The sequence below is a fragment of the Antechinus flavipes genome, chromosome 4 (genome assembly GCF_016432865.1).
Source record: "Antechinus flavipes isolate AdamAnt ecotype Samford, QLD, Australia chromosome 4, AdamAnt_v2, whole genome shotgun sequence".
NCBI lineage: Eukaryota > Metazoa > Chordata > Mammalia > Dasyuromorphia > Dasyuridae > Antechinus > Antechinus flavipes.
In genome coordinates this window covers 129138073-129154265 of record NC_067401.1, presented here as the reverse complement: position 1 = coordinate 129154265, position 16193 = coordinate 129138073, and the positions used below count along the sequence as shown (strand labels likewise).

General features: G+C 35.4%; 1 protein-coding gene across 10 annotated transcripts in view; it reads left to right on the top strand.

Annotated features, from left to right (window-relative positions):
• The first annotated feature begins 1938 nt into the window (after nt 1–1938).
• The window catches only part of LUC7L3 (LUC7 like 3 pre-mRNA splicing factor), a 69406-nt gene continuing 55151 nt past the window's right edge, over nt 1939–16193 (top strand). For 7 of the 10 annotated variants that reach the window (XR_007953264.1, XR_007953262.1, XR_007953261.1 and 4 more), the window contains exons 1-6: nt 1939–2190; nt 13638–13704; nt 14490–14529; nt 14925–15069; nt 15552–15626; nt 15705–15809. Coding sequence is in view for 2 of the 10 variants with exons in the window: in XM_051994290.1 (XP_051850250.1) it covers nt 2092–2190; nt 13638–13704; nt 14490–14529; nt 14925–15069; nt 15552–15626; nt 15705–15809 (531 nt within the window). In the remaining 8 variants the exon portion in view is untranslated. The remainder of the gene's footprint in view (nt 2191–13637; nt 13705–14489; nt 14530–14924; nt 15070–15551; nt 15627–15704; nt 15810–16193) is intronic. The other 3 variants (XR_007953267.1, XR_007953266.1, XM_051994291.1) reach the window with 1 other exon arrangement.

The following is a 16193-nucleotide window of genomic DNA, read 5'->3' as shown; positions in this document are numbered from 1 at the left end:
TCTTTGATGTCTGATCAAGATCTAAGTCAGGGTTCCTCAAACTTTTTAAATAGGGGGCCAGTTCACTGTCCCTCAGACTGTTGGAGAGCCGGATTATAGTAAAAACAAAAACTTTGTTTTGTGGGCCTTTAAATAAAGAAACTTCATAGCCCTGGGTGAGGAGGATAAACGTCCTCAGCTGCCACATCTGCAGGGCCATAGTTTGATGACCCCAGTTAAGTGATCCACAAAGCCCCCATTATGGCTGTTGGAACAAATGGTTCTCATCAGCCCATTCCACTGGCTAAAATCTTTACATGCATCCCTCTAACTTCCTGATGGATGTGAGGCCTGTTGGTTACCCTCAACCTGCTTTAGCCTGTGGGTCAAAACAGTTTTACAGGACTGTTACTGTTGTGTGTGCTACAGCTTCTTGGAGGTGAGAGCTGGTCATCCACCTTTGGTGAACATTAAGATGGAGAGCATTCCAAGCTCAATTCACTCTCGGTAGAAACATGTTTGGAAGAATCTAGTAGTTAGGTTTAGCTAGATCATAGAGCACACGATGTGAAACTTGGAGAGAGATAAGTTGAAGCCAGAATGTGGGGACTGAAATATCAGGATAAGGAGATTAAATTTTATCCTTGAAGCAAAAAAAATTTTTTTAAAGACCATGGAAATTTTTGAACTTGAGTAATATAGTCAAGGTGTACTTTAGGAAGATTATTTTGACAGCTATGGAAAGGATAGATTGGAGAGGAGAAACTGGAACCTCACATCCTATTTAATCAGTTACATAAACTATGTAAGTGGGAGGATTTGAATCAAGGCCATGGCTAGATCATTATACACTATGTCCATGCTGTTGCTCCCTTCAGTTACTTCTTTTTTTCAGGTACACTTTGAACAAATTTTTATTAAAGTCTTGCCATGTTTTCTCATCTGTAAAACAAAGCAGTTGAATTAGCTGTCAGCTGAGGTCCTCCAAGCCAGGCAGGAACGGTTTTTATTAACAGGTACAGAGACAAAACTCAAAACAATCCCAGCACTTAAGGAACTTATATTTTATTGGAAAAAACAACATGCATGTAGAAAAATAACACAAGTTATACAAAATAATTACAAAGCAACGATTGACATGCAAGCAGAGCCCTGGAATTGGAGTAAGGAGAACTGGACTTGAAGTTCTGCCTAAGACACAAACTGTATGAACCCAGGCAAGTCACTTCAATCAATCAATAATTAAGGTAATTGCTGGGGAGACTAAGAAAGTCAAAAGATATTTCCGGTTCTGAAAGAGCTAACAGACTCAGGGGGTTGGACTTAGTTCCTCACAGATCTAAATCTAGGATCCTGAAGTGGTCCCTACTTTAAGATTAAGTACTTCTCAAATAGTAAACATTTAATAAATGCTTTATTCGTTGCATGGCAAACAGACATCTAGTCCAGTCCCTTTTTTACCGTTGTTGTTTTTTTTACAGATGAGGAAAGTTGAGGCTTAGAGAGGTAGTTACTTCACCAAGATCATGCAAGTGGGTTTATCAGGATTTCCACGCCACCCGCAGCCTTAGTTATACTGGACCAGGCTATCTCTAGTGAAAGCTGTGAAAGTGACTGATTCCGAGGTTTAAACCTGGAAGAAGATTCAGCAAGTGGGAGGATTAAGCACGTTCCACGTTTCTTTGGTCTTCCTAAAGGTTGGGAGAAGCAAAGGCTACGAGGGACACAGCGGGAAGCGGCCCGGGAAAGACAGAACGGGGCAGGGTTGGGAGATAAAAGGGGTGGGGGCCTTGGAGAAGGAGGAGTCTGACGCGCAGGTCCGCTGGGACTATAAGACCCAGGAGACACAGGGCGGAAGACCGCGAGATTGGCTGGGGCTACCAGTCCAGGGTGCGTTCTCGCGGGCGCCCGCGCAAGGCACGCCGGGAAGCTGTTCGCGCCGCTGCCGCCATTTTGACTCATCTCCTCTTCAGCGGCTGCCGCGGTCCCTGTTGCCGGAGAGCAGCGGGGAGCGAGGGACGGCGTCGGCATAGCCGTCGTCGTCGGTGTCGCTGGAGGGGTTTCTTCTCTGAATCCCGAGGCTGTGGAAGCAGCCGCCCGTTGAGTAGCATCATGATTTCGGCCGCGCAGTTGTTGGATGAGTTAATGGGCCGGGACAGGAACTTGGCCCCGGACGAGAAGCGCAGCAACGTGCGGTGGGATCATGAGAGCGTGAGTTCCGGGGCCTGGGGCTGGCTTGGGCCTGGACCTGGGCGGGGCAGGGAAGACCGTGTTCTGGGGGTGGGGGTGGGAGTGATGAGGGGAGCGGAGCTGAGAGGCCTGAGGTGGGGTGGTTCGGTCCGGAGGCCTCGACCTCGGTCGGAGGGAGGGGCTGGCCTCGGGGTTGGCTCCTTTGTAAATAATAACAATAATGATACTATGGAGGCCCGCGCGGGAAAGGAAAATGTTTCTATTTCCTAGGCTCAGGCGCATCCTCCTGCGGGGGGCGAGCTGGGGAGGCGGAGGAGATTCAACACATACCACTGTTTAATTCCCCCACCCCCCGTTAAGTGTAGGTGGAGCGTGGTGTTTACGTGCGTGTGTGTGTGTGTGTGTCTGTCTGCATGTATGTGTGTCCGCGTGTCATTAGAGCCCGGCTGTCCGGGCAGCCTCGCGCTTCTTACTACGCTTCGGTATTCCACCTCGGGGCATGCATTACTGTGGCTTTCGGGAAGACCTGTCAGAGTGAATGGGAGTGCTTGTGTACGCTCGGAAACTTCGCCAGCTTAGTGGGCCGCGTCGTCCCGGGACAGAGGGACCTGATTCCAAGGCTGATTGCTCGCTGCATGATCACGACTAAAAAGTGCAAATGGGGATTCTTTTCTTTTCTTAGGAAATAACATTTTTTTCTCAACGGTGGAATTTCTTCCCCCTTCCCCCCCCTTAATTGACACTATCCAAAAGGAAAAGATCTTGCTGCACTGGGTGGTCGTTTTTTCCATAAACACTGACGTAAATAGATAAGTGCTTTTTAAGGAATTGCAAAACAAAGTGCTCTCTCTATGAGGTCAGAAGTCTAGGGAGCAAACATTTATTAAGCGCTTAATTACTCACGAGGTACTGTGTTAAGACCGTAAATAGGAACATTGTAATAATAGTGTAAAATATCTGTGATTTCTTAGAATAAAAGTTAGTTTGACGAACCTGAAACTTTTTTTTGGGGGGGGGCTGGGATTGGGAATGGGAGTGGGAGTGTTTTAACTACCTTCCCCCACTGAAAAAAGTTGGTGTTTTTGTTTCCCGATTTAAAATAGTGTGAAGTGTTTTTGTTAGCTAATCCATTTTGTTGGAAGTAATTCACTTACACCAACTTTAAAACGGGGAAGTTTTCCTTCCAAAAGCCGTTTTGCCCCATAGGATGTTTTAATACTTAATTGGAACTTCTCTATGAGGAAGAGGAAAACTTTTAAGTAACTACTTTGGGTCTTGACACTCTGGCCTGTAGGCTATGATAGTTTTCATTGTGAACTTGAGCACTAGCCATCTCCACCCAGTTTGGTACCCACTCAACCTAAACTGTAGTTGATATGGAAAAAGAATTAAGTTAACTGTATTACAAATAAATTGTAAACTTTTCTGTTAGTCACTTGCTATATCCTAGAGCAGGTGCTAAAGAGGTGGAGGAGTCACTTGATATATCCTAGAATAGGTGCTAGAAGAGTGGAAGCTTTACAGAAGTGAAAAGTGGCAGATCCTAATGGTTCAAACTTACTCTAGACTTAGAAAAGTTTACACTAAGAATGGTAAAATGCTCCTAGTTGTAGTTAGTTGGAAGATGACAAGCCCATGATTTTTCCTGACTTATATTCAATCCGTTTTCCCTGAAAACAGCTTCCCTCTTGAATAATGACATGCTTTTATGTTATTGTCTCACTGATGCAGTTAGAAGAGAAAAAGACAGCATTGTTATAATACAGTATAATGACTTGCTCAGTAAAATATGCAAGGTTGGTGACCTCAACTTTTGTTTACCTATATTTACAGTTTGTAATAATTATTAACAATTGATATTTACATGGAGTTTCAAGCTTTTCAAAGTGCATAATTTTACAACTCCAAAGTAGGCTAGTATGAATATTAACTTCTCATTTGCTAGGTCAAGAATCTTGCTGTAAATCACATAACAATTGACAACTGTGAGTGGTTATTAAGTGCTTCGGAAGTTCTGGGCAAGCTGTGAAAGAGCTGTAATGATTAAATAGAGTAAGAGCCCCTGACTTCAGGGATCTTAAGAGTCTTCAAATTCTGACAATATTCACTTCAGTACCTCCCATTTTGTTTGTGATCAAAATCGGCCATACTTTTGAAGAGAAGCCAGCAATTATTTTAAAACTCATGAAGTTACAAAAGTTACTGTTTCATCAGATGTATTTTTGTGCATGGTAAACAAGCTGTATTGGGTTAAGAATAAGTCATCGTCTTAGTGGGCCCTACAGATCAAATTATAGTGAAACAAGATTTCTCATGACATCACATTTAATTAATTTTCAATTCCTGTCTGGCTAATCTACTAATTTCTATTTGTGATTAACCTTCCATATCTTATGAGCCAAACCCTCATTGAGGTTTTAACATTTGTATGTATACACACATACAATAATCTATATATACACACATATATTAAAGTCTCAGATATTATTACTCTCTTTAATAACATCTTTTCTTTGCCCTATTTCAGTTTTTCTCAAGAGGAAAAACCATTTGAGTTAGGGGTTTTTCTTTTTCATTTAATTTAAAATTTCAATTAAGCATTTGTTTTCTTTCTCCCAACTTGAAAAGGAAAAGAAGTTGCACAAGTGCATAGTTAAGCAGACATTCCAACATTGTCCATGTCCAAAAATATCTCATTCGGCATGTTAAATCTAGAGGTATAATTCATTATCAGTTCTCATAAATGATTGTTTTTATGTAAAGCTGGGATACAGGAAACATTGCAAAGTATCACAGCATTTAAGTTTTGGAGATTAGTTAACCCATAGTTGAATAAGAATCTTCTTTATGAATGGTCATCAAATGGTCATTCAACCTTTCCTTAAAGACTAATAAAAGCACTTTAAATTATAATTTCATTTTATAGCTCCATAGATTTAGAATTGGAAAGGACATTAAAGGTCATCTAATCCAATTTTGAGGAAATTGAGGACCAAAGAAATTAATTGACTTGCCCAAAGTTATAGAAGGGTAGGGTAGTTAAATGGCAAAATCTAGCTCTAACTCAGGGTCTCAGTAATTATTCACTCCGACAATACTAGCTATTCGGATTAGGAATGGGAATTTTACCCCATTTCCCTAGTCCTAGCTAGTCCTGGGTCTTAAAAGTATGGATTACTTTGTGCTATCAATTTATATCTGATTGATGCTGACAGTGACTCCTACCAGTCCCTCCCAGTCTTACCTTCCAATTCTGAAGTTGATTATACCCCAAGCAAATTGTGCACTTTGGAGATTACTTCTTAAAGAATGGAACTCTTTAAATCCTTTGGTAAATGGTAAATGAAACCTTTTGTGATGCAAATTATTGAGCTCCTAAATTATGTGTAGTGGTGTAATATCTGTATTATGTATTACTGTAGTTGGATTTCTGAAAGGCTTACTATTTTGTTTTATTGTTTTCTTTGCTCTACCACAATTGCTACATGGTAAGATTGCTGCTCTTTTACTGCTTGTTATCTTTTCAAGTAAAGAAATTTATACCATAGATTGGGAAAATTATCACAATCTGGGGGAGCTGAGAGCTGGGAAACATTTTCTTCAGTTTCAAATTGGCAGACATTTTGTACCTTACTCATTTTATACTCTAGTCTCTCTCCTCTCCCCCGAAAAATCAAAATTTTGCAGCAATTTTGAGGAATCTGTGTTTTTAAGCCCTCATTGTTATTTTTATTTACTCAAAAACATTATTGGTGTTTCTACCTTCCGCATCTCCTCTGTTCCTAGTAATTATTGTAACCCTGGAATTGAATGATTGTAACTGCCCAATGTAAATACTTTAAAGTGTGAACAATGTGAAGAATTTCAGCTGTTTTGATTATTTTCTTGGAGGTACTTTAGCCAAGTTATGAGAATAAATAAAATTGTAGGGAATTAATGTTAACTTTATTTGAAGGGGATTTTAAGGTATAACAACTGAGAATATTTTGAAGAAGTGAGGTTTGATTAAACATCTGTACAAAAATGAAATATTGATTAAATTCTACTTGAACTTAAATTTTCAATTTCTCTCTCAACCCATTCTGAATCGGGGGAAGGTCTTGATATTGAACCTATAATAAAAGAGCTCTTTCTTTATCCGTAATAACCAGATTTGATTAGTTTTGTTTTTTTTTTTTAATTTTGTTAATGTGCAGCCTTTCAAATAACTCCCTAGCCCCAAAGAACCAGAATTAAATCATTAATTGGTAAATCAATAGAAAATCTATAAAATGTCACTAACCTGCCTTTTAAAAGAAAAGTAGATTTTTTTGATGCAATAATTTCCCAAATGTTAAAGACTATTAAATAGATTGATTCTTCCCTATTCCCTTTCTTCAAGTAGTCTTGCTTAATAAATTCTCTGATATCTCTCGACATTCTGTAAAATGTTTCTTAAGATTATCACTGTGATCAATGCCCAAAAATAAATATTAAATAGGGTTGGTTTTTCAAACTTTGGAACGGTTCTCTCCCTCCCCGTGTACATCGGGAGATCCTAGGCAGGAGAAAATGAAGTGCTGCTTAAAAAAATAAGTTACATCAGTTTCCATGTAATATTTCTTGAATAAATACTATTAAAAGGATCTCATCTGGTTATTTTGCAGTGTAAACCTTCATAGCTAGCCTTATAGCCAGGTCTTTTAGTGCATGTAGAGATGTAGAATGAAAATTTCCCATGAAAAATTGTAGAATTTATATGATGTGCAATATTTTAGTATTAATCAATATAAGTTAGAAAAGGTGTAAGAAGATTTGTGAGAAACAAATTGTTATAAAATATTTTAGGTGCAATATTATCAAACTTTATGAACTTTTATTCAGATAATTGAATACCAATTATGTTTCTATGTTGACATTCTGTACTTAGACACTAGAAGTTTTTGTACTGCTTTATTTTTTTTTTTTTAAGAATTATATGCTTTGAGGACAGCTAGATGTCAAAGTGGATAGAAGGGAAGTCAGAAGACCTGAATTCAAATGTTGTCCCAGACACTTCACACTTAATAGCTGTGTGACTTTGAGCAAGTCACTTAACCCAATTGCCTCATTCTCTATGGATCCCCCTATCCCCAAAAGGATTATATAATTCACTTAAAATATTTGCAATTTGAAATTTTCTTAAGAATTGTCAGGACAGCTTTATATCAAGTGAACAGAAAATCTCTAATGATAAAGACTTTTTAGTGTTGTTTTAATATTTATTTAAAAAAATTGGAATTATGTAATCAGAAGTTTCCTTGTCTTTAAAGGTATTTTTACTACGCCTCAAAGTATTCCTACTGTGACTTAACAGTGGCATTCTATGTGCATGATAAACAGTACTTAAGGAATGATAGAAGTAGAGTTACCTATAAACTGTTTTGCTATTTCATTAAAAACTGTACAAAACTTCCATGAGTCTTCAGTAAAATTTTTGAGAATTCACTTAATAAGTGATATGCCATAGCCTACTTTGATAGGAATAGGAATTGCCATTTTGTACCTTATTCATTTTTATGCTCTTAATTTATTCCCCTCCCCACCCCAACAAAAAACAAATCCACAACAACAAAAAAATAAAAAATAAAAAACTATCAGTCCTTGAGGACTAGAAATTCATCTTTTTCCACTTGTATTCCCAATGCCTTACTCTTGTTAAGTCCATACTAATAATGCCAGTAGAATTTTTATTCTTTTTTTGTCCTCTTTATTGCCCTTCAGGAACTAGTAATGCTTTGTAAGTTAAGAGGTTAGTATTTGTAGGAGATGATTCTTTAAAGGACTCTCAAGATTGTCCAAGTTTAACTTAATCATTTCATAGATATTGGAAACTTGAATTTTAGGGAGGTTAGTTGGCTTAAATGCTTATGTACAGAATGTCCCAAAAGACTTAGGGCAGTTTTAAGCTTAAAAAGTTGCAATAACCCTTTTGGAACATCCCAACTCCCAAAAAAACAAAGGTAAGAAACCAGTTGGTCTGTCCTACCCTCTTAGATTTCAGGGATAGCTTTTGACTAAGGATTTTGCCACTAGGCCCAGTTGGGTTTCCTTTACTTGCCCCTAGCTCTTTTCTAGTTTTCTCCTTTAGAATGCAAGTTCCTTGAAGAAAAAAAAATTTTTTTTTTCTTTTTTTGCTTAATAGTGTAGTATTTGGCATGTTGTGAGAGCTTAATAAATGTTTCTTACCTTCTAAGGTAAGGAAGAATTTATTTAAGAGAAAGGAATTGCTTGGGAAACCTAGAAGGAACTCTTCTTTCATGTATAAAAGGCAGTATTGAAGAGAAAATTAGATTATTAATCTCAGAAAATCAAGTGACCAGAAGTATTAAAATTTTTACTTTGCTGATTCATAATGCTTGTTTGTAAAGAACTCAATAGGGCAAAAACCACAGAGATGGTATTTAAAAATTAGCAAAGAAAAATGAGGAAATAATTGAATTGGATAATTGAGAATTTTTAGAAACCAAATGATTAATTATACTGGTGCCTTCTACTATCGCGGTGGCAATATCTTTGTGGTTGTATTACCATGGGGCCTTGATTCATTTTCTTTTGTAATTTCTTTTTTTTAACTTTTCAAATTTTAAAAATTTGTTTCTTTCATGTTCCAAAAATTCTTCTGGGAAGCTAATAGGCAACCTAAAGAAAGAAGTTTGAGTGAACAGAATAAAAATTTGAAATAGTAACAAAAACAAATAATTAAAAATGTTCTGCTAGCAGAAAGGAAAAAAATCCTGTACCCTATAAGAATTAGCAGGTCTGAGTTCCATTCTTAGTTCTGTCACTGACTGGTTGACTGTGGGAGTTACCAACTTTGTTAGTTTGGTGGTTTCCAGCTTAAAATTGGAATTAAACAAGACACTCAGAGAGACCCTGTAATTAGCAACATAGGGTTTATTTAATCGAATGGAAAGGGTAGGCAGAAAGGATATTGCTGTGGTGGCACTTGGGCACAGCTTCCCTTCCTCAATTTTTCCTTTTGTTCCTGTAATGCAGTCAGTAAGCACAAGAATTTTACATTTTTTAATTAAAAATTTCCCTTCAGTTGGGGAGAGATTTGTAACATGTAACCTCAAACAAAACATTCATGAATGGCAGAGAAGGTGTATATGTAGTTTTCTCAAAACTTCCCACCACTCTTACTCCTTAAAACACATTTTTATCTTGAGCTGTACCCTTCGTCCTGTTGTCTTTTTGTCAGACAATATGATAGAGTAGCATGTTTTATCATGTGTTTTCTGTAGTTGTGGTTGATTATTGATTCTTTCTAGTTCTAAGATTTTAAAACTGTTTAATGAAAAACTGCCCTTCTTCAGCACTCTTCTTGAAAGGGTAAATGATAGATTAAACTAAAAACTTAAGAGGTAACCAGATATAATGAAGTAAGAATCAGAGGCTATGGATTTGAATCTTGATTCCTTGGTCTGTGATGTTTAACTAGTTACTTAACCTCTCTACTGAGATCTCAGTTTATTCCTCTAAAGTGAGGGAAGTTCATTAAAATGGTCTCTTAAGATTGCTTTCTAACTGAATCTGTAATCTGTATTATACTTGATGAATGACTACAATGAAAATAGTATAAAAGCTGTACAAACAATTGAATTGCCTTTTTCTTTTAAAAAATGGTATTTTAAAAGAGAAAATGAATTTGAATTATAGAGCATGTATCCTCATGTTCTACCTCATTCCCCAAACTAGACCTCCAGAGAATAAGCCTAGTAAATATTCTTGTACTCTCTTGCTCCAAGAACTATAATCAAGTTGTAACTTGATTATAACCACCATTGCTTCTGGAAAGATCACATAGATCAGCAGTCTTTTATTCCACTGATCATCTTTCTGACTTTACTTATAATTATTACTTCCTTTGCTGGCCCATCAAGGTTGTGTTATTTTCTCTATTATGCTATTAGGTCCCTGAAGGAAAAGTCCATTTCATTGATGTGTTTGTATCCCAATATTTGGCATGATTGCTTTGACATTTCATAAGCAATTAATGTTTTTTATATATTGATCTAAGGAAACTTCACCTCACAGTGACCTGCCACGGTTCCAAAAGATTCATGATGTAAACATACTATATACTATATACCTTCCTTTTTGGCCCTTTCCCTTTCTTATATGTATATATTGTAATATAGTGTATATATTGTAATGAGATTTGTAATTCTTATCTTCTGTATGGTATGAGGTATAGGAATTTGGAGCTAAAAATAAAATTCAACTTAAAAACCCTATTTATTCAAAGATCACCAATAACCACTTAATCATCAAGTTCAATGATCTTTCTACAAACCTCAACTTTCTGTGATGGAGTGAACCCAACAAGAATAAATATGGAGCTGAATCACTCATTGGCTCAACTAGATTTGATTCACTTCTGAGTACTTTAAATGGGATGTTTAAGGATACATATTTTTCAATATTTCATGATTCCTATACAAAAATATTAGGGTATACAGGGAGATTTTATTATTGGCTCCAATGGAGTGTTTTCAAGACACTTTTGTTTCTCTTGGAGATCTCATTGTCTTCATGGCTTGGTCTTGTCTTTATAGATGATGGGCGATAGAATTAATCATTTCATGATAAGTTTAGAATTGGTTCTATGCCAATCAAATTAATGATGGGCTTTTTAGCTTTAGATATTCATTTGGCTAGAATCTCAAGGGAAATGATGAGGGAAAGTATGGGCAAAGGAGGCATAGCATTATTTGGCCACTAAACTGTATTATAGAGCAGCAGTCACTATGATACCTTTTTGGTACTGTTTAAAACCAGAAAACCAGATCTGGGGAATAGACTAGATAAAACAAGAAACACTCAAGAGCATAAACTGCTAAACTTTTTTATTAAGACTACTGGAAAATCTAGATAGCTTAGCAGACATCTTAAATTCTCTATAATTGGTAATAGTGCAAAATGGATATGATTAACCTATCTAATTTCAGCTGAATTGATTTTATTTGTGCAAAAGCATTTCAATTTTATGTAATCAGAATTGACTTTTTATCTTGGTCATCTTCATGGCTTTGAACTCTCTTACAAATACAGTTGTATGAAGTGCCTCCTTTTTTTCCCCAGTAATTTATTTTAGAATTATTTAGGTCATGTATCCATTCGAAACTTAATGTAGTATGTAATGTATTTTCCAAATCTCATTTAAACTTTTGGGCTTTTATTGTGCCAAATTTGGAGTCAGGAAGACCAGAATTCAGAATTTGTTTTAGATATTCCAGGCCCAAGTCACTTAACCTCTGTTTGCCTTAATTTCCTCTTGTAAAATGGGGTTAATAGCACTTAGCTCCTACAGTTCTAAGGAGAAAATCAGACAATAATTATTAAGCACTTAACAAAGTGCCTGACACATAGTAAGTGCTACATAAGTGTTAGTTTTTATCATCACTATTATTATCTGTTATCCTTGTGGTGGTGGTGGTTGGTATTCTTAGGTTTATTAAACTAAATTAGACAACTATTGGTTGATCCTTTTTTTTTTTTTTTTTTTTTTAAACTAGCTCTAACTCCTGATTTCTGGTTCCCCCAACTGCCCCAGAGGGTGGGGGTGGTTAGACCCACAAACCTTTATCGGTTTTCATTAATTTTAGGTCTTTCCTTCTGAAATTATCTCTATATATTTATTCTGTATATATCTTGTTTGTACATAATGATTTGCATGTTGTTTCCCTTCTTAGACCAAGTTCCTTGAGAGCAGCGAGTGTCTTTTACTTTTCTTTGTATCCTTACGCCCTTTCCACAGAGCTTGGTAAATAAGTAGGTTTTTACAGTTGTTGACACTTAGAGGGGGCTACATCTTCAGTGGAAAGAAAGGAGCTGCTGCTTTTGTGGCCCCTGGCTGACAAATTGAGGAAGGGATTCTAAGTGAATAATAGTATTAGTGCTCGAAGGAACCAGAAAGGCTATCAAAATTCAACCATATTTTGCTGATGAAAGAGAACTGAGGCAGAGTATAGTCAAGTGATTTGCTCAAGTTTGTATAGTTAGTGTATGAAGCAGAATTCTTAAATGTCTTGACTTGTCCTATGTATTGTACTTCTGCTTTATGGTGGAATGTGATTGTAAATGAATATGAGGGTTGTGAAATTAGGATTTATTATCAGCAAATATTTGGTTTTTATACCTATTTTATGTACCTATATACTTGGGGTCCTATAAAAATTTCTAAGGTGAAAAGAGGTCGAGAATGGGAAAAGTTTTAAAAAATCCTGAATTATCACATCCATAAGCAGTAGATTGTCATGATTTTCCATTTTGCAAAAATAAAGTTGACCTGATTATGTATGCTGGAGATTTATCTTATGTACAGGTTTAGCTACACATAGTACAGACAAGTAAATTTGCTTCATAATTAGTTAATACATAAATTAATGGAAATAATTTGAAAAAATTTTGAGTATACAAAGAGAAATGAGTCCTTTTCTCTTTTGACTTTTATGATAATAATGCCTTTAATGTTTTTTGTAGGATATTAGAAATAGACTGCAATGACACTTGTTTCAGGTTTAATCTTTAAAAATAGAAAAATGTTCTGCTTAAATTATACATATTCTATACTTTTGTCATGATATTGAATTCCTTAAATGAAAGTGAAGAATGAAAGTTTAAAGATGTTGAATTTTATTTACCCATACACTTAAATTCAGCCTCCAGAAGAATATAGGTACATTTCTGAAATCTCATAACAATTGCATGCATACATATCACATAGGGATATAAATTAGGTGATAGGTGAAACTTAGTTTTGTTTTTAAGTGTTTGAGAAGGAAGCAAATATTTAGAAAATATAGGAAATAAAGAAGCTTCTCAAAATTACATTTAAGATTCAGGCAGTATTACACATTATTACCAGCCATGTATTGTAATTTTCTTGAGAATGCTCTCTAGTCCTCCTGAATTAAAATTTTTCATTAACTTTGAAAATGAAACGGAATATCCATTTCATTTTCAAATACATTAAAAACAAAAATAAATGGAAGAGGAGGAATTCAGAAATAGCATATGCAGTATTCTACAACTATAGTCTCCTGGTTTCTGCAAAAAGGAGGAGGTACTGCTTTTTGAGATGATTCTTAATATTTCTTAGGGTATGATAATCTGTACACTAATAGGTTATTGAAAAGTAATTTAGTAGTCTATAAGAAAGTTCCTGCATTTTAATCTAGTTGGTCTCTGAGGTCCCTTCTGGTTCTAGGTCCATGATTTTGCAAACCTTGCTTGAAAAATAAAATTGTTGAATAGCCTCCTTAGAAGGCATCTGTAACCTTTGAGAAGAGGTTTATAAAATGACAACAAATAAAACAAACATTTTTACCTTGCAATAAATAGATTTCCATAATACAATAAATAATGATATGTAATCTTTGTCATTTAAGTTAAAATAAAGAGAACTTTTTAAAGTTTAAAGTAACTTTTTTTCTTTTTGCTAGGTTTGTAAATATTACCTCTGTGGTTTTTGTCCTGCTGAATTGTTTACAAATACCCGTTCAGACTTAGGTAAGTACATTTTTCCAAAAAAAATTAATTGTTATTTGCTAAATAAAGATTTTTAAAATGTTTTCCTTCATACCACAAAGATTTCTTCAAGGTTTGCTAAAGTAGGTTAAATCTAGTAACTTGGTTTTTGAATTCTCTTAAAAATGTAAGTAACCTAACCTTCCTGAACTTATTTTTAAAATAAATAGAAATAGAAGGGGTATTTTACTAGGTAATCTTCAATGTCCCTTCTAGCTCTGAATCCTTTGATCCTGTAAAAGAATGCCATTCAAATTTAGACCAGTTTATTTCCTTTTATTTTTCTCTGAGAATGGCATCAAGGGATGTTATTTGGAAGAGCTTTGTAAGATATTCTTCAGAACATTGAAAAGTTATTGAAAGGTCTTGAATATTCTTAACTTCTTGTTAGCATGAATTGAGCCAAGATATTTTCTATGATCTATTGAAGATCAAATCCAATTGCATTTCTGTATATTCATGAAAAAAATGGTTATTTAGAACCTGTCTTCTTAAACTGGTTCGCTACACTGTATGAGGTTTTGTAACTGAATATAGGAGTGGTGAAACTATGATTTAATATCAGTAAATATTTGACTTGTATACTTATTTTAATACTTTTATATCCAGGGTCATACAAAAATTTCTCAGACACAAAGGGTTATGAGTGGGATAAGTTTAAGAATCTCTGATTTAGGATATGTTTAATCCTTTTCATTGGCTGAAAAAGGTTATTTACTAATAGTTCTTCTTTCCTCTCTTCCCCCCCTCCCCCATTATCTTCCTAGGTCCATGTGAAAAAATTCATGATGAAAATCTTCGGAAACAGTGAGTTGCTGCAACTTTTGTAGCTTAAGTTTTTGATTCAAAAAGGGCAAGCTTTGAGAGATGATTAAGAATTTCTACAGAATAATACGTATAGCACATTTTCTAAATGGTAGCTAAGTGGTACTGGTAGCTAAGTCATACTCTTTTCATCTTTTTTATGTATAGCTTTTGAAGATGGTTGCCTTCTTAGATAAGGGATGGTAAAATGATGATTGGGACTTGGCAAATAAATTATTATTTTATGGTAGTAAAACTTGAAAGAAACTTCAGAGTAGTAAAGGTAACAAGTGAAAGTAATCCAGAATTACTATGTAAGGTATAGTGATGGCTTTCAAACTATCACATAAAGTAATTTCTGTGTAAGACACTTTTTTTTTTCCTCTGATTTTTGTCAGGTATGAGAAGAGTTCTCGTTTTATGAAAGTTGGTTATGAAAGAGATTTCCTGCGATATTTACAGAGCTTACTTGCAGAAGTAGAGCGCAGAATTCGACGAGGCCATGCTCGTTTGGCACTATCTCAAAACCAGCAGTCATCTGGGGTAAGTTTTGAAATTAGAAACTTCTCAGTATCAGAGCCTTCATTCTGCACCTTCCTAACACTACAATATCATTTTTCTTAATATACTTGCAGGATGACATAAGACTTAAAGGCAATCACTTTTTTAAAGCATTAGTGAGGCAACATGGTATAGTAGTTGGTGACCTAGACTTGTAGTCAGGAAAATCTAAGTTGAGGAAAAGTCACGTAAAAATGCTCAAGGCCCATGGCAACTTGTCTAAGATTGTTATAGTTAAAATGCAGTGCTATTAATAATAGCTTAATATCAAATTTCCTAACTGAAGGAAACTAATTAACTGTAATTATTCCATATGCTTTAGTGTAAGAATAGAAATATTTTACTATTTACTTCTAGTTAAGAATTTTAATTGAGAAACATTAGCCCAATGAGTTATCAGAGTATAAAAGGTTTGCCATTTTTTCTCTTCATGAGTTGTTGGTTTGTATTATTTTCTTGATCAGGCAGCTGGACCTACTGGCAAAAATGAAGAGAAGATTCAAGTTCTAACTGACAAAATTGATGTACTTCTGCAACAGGTAAGAAATATAGACATAATAACAGAAAAAGTTGAAGTTGTTTGTTTGGAGCTGTCTCACTGGTTCTGCTTTTATTAGATTGAAGAATTGGGTTCTGAAGGAAAAGTTGAAGAGGCCCAAGGAATGATGAAACTTGTTGAACAATTAAAAGAAGAAAGAGAATTACTTAGATCCACAACATCAGTGAGTAGTAATTTCATTTTAAGTTATCCATTGTATTTGTGTGTGTGTTTTCAGGGAAAATTGATCGACTTAAGAATACCTGATAGATTTGAGTATCTTCTCAGTCCCCAAAAGTTGACAAATATTCATTTATCCTTTTATGTTTCAAAAGATCCATTATTTCATTGATGATAGATGATTCCCCTTTAATTGATATATAGCCCCTCTATATAGAATGAGTTGTTTTAGCCAGAAGTATTCATTACATGGTGACCAACCTTTTGATTATGAGCCTTCTTAAAACTTAGACTGACCTATGGAAAATAGATAGTCTTGAAAGCTTGATGAAAGACTAGCTAGAATTTCTGTGTGGGGGAAAAAAGAGTCATCTCTATGGCAGAGACA